Genomic DNA, 3,331 nt, shown 5'->3' with positions numbered 1-3,331 from the left:
AAAAAAAAAAAAAAAAAAAAAAAAAAAAAAAAAAAAACATACAGACGAATTGAGTACCTCCTTCTTTTGGGAAGTCGGTCAAAAACCTAGATGCAGAGATAAATTATTAATTACGAAAAATAAGTACTTAATATATTAAGAATTTAACCTTTTATATCAGAATTCGATAGATTCAATTTTAAAACAAAATTTACTTGCTTATATTTCAGATCTTAAACTCAACTCTGGGCGCTTACGACGGTCGGGCGTATGAGCGTCTGATGGAAGAAGCTATGAAGAGTCCGCTCAATGCTGAGCCTGTCAACCACACCTTCCACAAATACTTAAAACCTTTTATGCGTGGCAAGTTGTAATAATTTATAATAAACATTTTGTGTAGTCTGTCCCAACTATTTTGGAACCAATTTTGTAAAGATATGTTTTTGTAAGACTAGATCTAAGGGATTCAACATTAAAAGAGTTAATTACAAAAATGAGCATTTTTATTTCATGATGAACAATTACACTAAACATGGCATGATTGGCAATAATTTAATTAAATTCTAATAAATGCAAGAATGTTGCAAAAACATCAAGACAAGTAAACATTAAGTCGTCTTGAAGTGATTGCTTCGTGGGTACAATTCGCTTATTCACAAACTCTGCGCGTTCGCAGTAGCAGACCCATAGCCGTTGGTGTTAGCGGACGAGTTGACAACTCTGAAGGCGGTGTGCACGCCCTGCGCCCTCGCTGAGGACATGGCGTGACCCGAGCCAGACGACTGGGCGTTGGCGATTGTTTGAGATCCAGCATAATTAGGCCCTTGAGATATAACGTTGGAGCTGCTTGAACCTTTACCAGTAACCGACGAGACAGTCGATCCGTATCCGTTGCTGTTTGCCGCTGAGTTAGCGTAGCCCGCACCATTCACATTAGCATTGGAGTTCACTGAGCCGTATCCTAAATGATTGACGTTGGCAGATGATTTGGCAGAACCGTGACCTGAGTTAGCAATGGTGTTCACTGAACCGTATTTATCGTTGGCAACTGAATGCGCGTATCCGGCACCGTTGACGTCAGCGGTAGACTGCACGGGGCCATAGGGTCCTTGCGAGCTGGCTGCAGAGTTGGCGGTGCCGTAACCCTGAGTGTTAGCTACGGACTGTACGTAGCCATTTGGAACGTGGACATTTGGAATCAATTGTACCATTCCGTATCCCTGGTTAGGGGAATAAGAAGGCACTTGTCCCACAGGGTTAGCAACCATGTGTGGTAACCCATGAGAATCAGTGCTGGCAACCGAGTTTGCAGAGTTATGTCCATCGGTGGCACTAGATGTGGCGCTTCCAAGACCATGTGCATTAGCGGAAGTGGTAATAGGGCCGTGTCCGTAGTTATTGACGGATGAAGTGGAATGTCCCGCTCCGTTAGCATTAGCGTTTGCATTGACCGATCCGTGGCCGATAGTTTGAGCTGATGACTGAGCAATTCCAGGTCCCGATTGACTTTGAGCATGAGCATTTGCAACATTGGATGGTGTACCATACAGGGTTCCGAATTGCCATTTAACTCCTTTTTTGCTTGTAGTCTTGGTGAAGCCAATTCCTGGCGCCTTTTGTATATTAGCGCTCGCTGAGGATCCATGGCCCAGGGTGTTTGCTGATGTAACGACAGAATTCCCTGACGCTTGCTTTACAGATGATGAGGCTGAACCATGAGCACCGTTCACTTGACTTTCCGCCGAGGTGGTACCATGACCGCTCTGTGTTTTCGATGTGGCTGAACTCAATCCATTGCCTTGCGTTTGAGCGGTTGTCACAGTCGTTTCGTGGCCGTTGTTCACTGTCGATGTTGCCGAACCGACTCCTTGACCGTAGACGTGAGTGTTAGATGTGACTCCGTATGTACCGGTACCCTGAGTTTGTGCAGAGGATTGCGCCGAACCAGATCCATAGTTGGTAGCGGAGGATGTGGCGAACTCATGATTACCATGAACAGCGGCGGTGGATTGCGCTGTTGTTGGTATTATGTATCCCACACCGGGTGGTGCTTCGAAGTTTTGATACGATACTACGGTAGCCGGTGGGGGAATAGGGAAATATTGTCCGTTATGTGCCGAAGCGAAGGCAGCAGTGTTAACGGGATATTCGTAAGCTTCTGCTTGAGCGATAGCATTTCCTGGATATACTTCGGCGTACCCCTGGCCCGGGTGAAACTGTATGTCGATGACATTTGGTATGTTTGCAGCATTGACCGGAAAGTTGCGTCCTTCGCGGTATATTACACCTGTAAAAAGAATGCATAAAAATTTTTGTTAAAATTATAACTTAAGGGTTATTTTTATAAACGATAGTTGTTTGTAATATTCAAGTAATTGCCTGAACTTTTGTAATGATGGTACTATCTTACCGTTTAAGAGGACCGGGGTGGATTGACAGAGAGCGAAGCACGTCAGGGTGACAATGAGCCTGGCCGCCATGTTGGAGCTAATACACGACAGCCGACGTCTGAAGGAACTGATACAGTGAGAGCATTTCTCCGAGCTTATATACTTAAATCGAGCGTCCACCACTACAGACGGAGGATTGGCCTAAAAGTCATGAACTTCACCCAGAAAAGTCGGCGATCGCTCGTAAATATTAGTGATGGGTTACGGTAGTTTTTACATCTGATTTGGATGAATGCTCTCATAATTTTTTTTATGTGTCGATGTCGATATAAGATGTAAGTTTAGCGGCAAGTCTCGTGTGATGTGCGGAGAGTGCACTGACCCGTGACTACTTCACTATATCGAGCAAAAAAATCTCAAACAACGAAATGTTGTCGTTTATGTCCTTGCCTTGAGTTCTTCTAAGAAAGTATAAAGTAACTGGAACTTTATCGTGTGAATTACGTATGTAATATAACAGTAATAAAAAGGTCTAACAGTTACATAACTGTCGAATAATTTTTCCTAAACCTTGATAAAAAAAAATTAAAAAAAGTTTCAATTCGTTTTTTTCGGCCTGGCATTTTTAAATCGCAGTAGGTTGAAGTATAGATAATCAGGTCTATGTAGCCGTATACAAACCTGACATCATATTTGGATATTTTTTTTAAATCCTGTCTATTATATCCCTTTCCCTTTTCTTGTGAGGAAAGGATGGGAAGGAAAAGTAGATTTGACGGTGGAGGAGACGTATAGAAAGGGAAAATTTCTTCTTTATGTGCGTCTCCTCTTCCGTCAATGAAGGGTAGGCAACGCATCTGCAATTGCGGATGTTTATGGGCAGCGGTAGCTTTCCATTTCGGTGGATTTAGGTGGCCGCTTGCTCGTTTGCCACCTTATATTATATAAAAGATATATATATA

General features: G+C 43.1%; 2 protein-coding genes across 4 annotated transcripts in view; one reads left to right on the top strand and one right to left on the bottom strand.

The window, feature by feature from the left end:
• Window positions 1-465, top strand: part of LOC106111931 (probable peroxisomal acyl-coenzyme A oxidase 1) — a 7,492-nt gene extending 7,027 nt beyond the window's left edge. For all 3 annotated transcript variants that reach the window (XM_013294140.1, XM_013294139.1, XM_013294138.1), the window contains exon 14: window positions 210-465. In XM_013294140.1, the coding sequence (XP_013149594.1) occupies window positions 210-353 (144 nt within the window). In that variant the 3' untranslated portion in view covers window positions 354-465. The remainder of the gene's footprint in view (window positions 1-209) is intronic.
• Window positions 466-558: 93 nt separating this feature from the next.
• LOC106111815 (hornerin-like) lies at window positions 559-2,486 on the bottom strand. The gene is made up of 2 exons (XM_013293970.1): window positions 2,390-2,486; window positions 559-2,266 (listed from the first exon to the last, which is right to left on the bottom strand). Exons 1-2 carry the CDS (start codon window positions 2,457-2,459, stop codon window positions 633-635), a joined length of 1,704 nt encoding a protein of 567 aa, XP_013149424.1. The 5' UTR covers window positions 2,460-2,486; the 3' UTR covers window positions 559-632.
• Window positions 2,487-3,331: the final 845 nt, after the last annotated feature.

Source organism: Papilio polytes, unplaced genomic scaffold (assembly GCF_000836215.1).
Source record: "Papilio polytes unplaced genomic scaffold, Ppol_1.0 DF824146.1, whole genome shotgun sequence".
Lineage (NCBI taxonomy): Eukaryota > Metazoa > Arthropoda > Insecta > Lepidoptera > Papilionidae > Papilio > Papilio polytes.
Note: the sequence above shows the minus strand (reverse complement) of the source record. Positions and strands in the feature narration are given on the sequence as shown.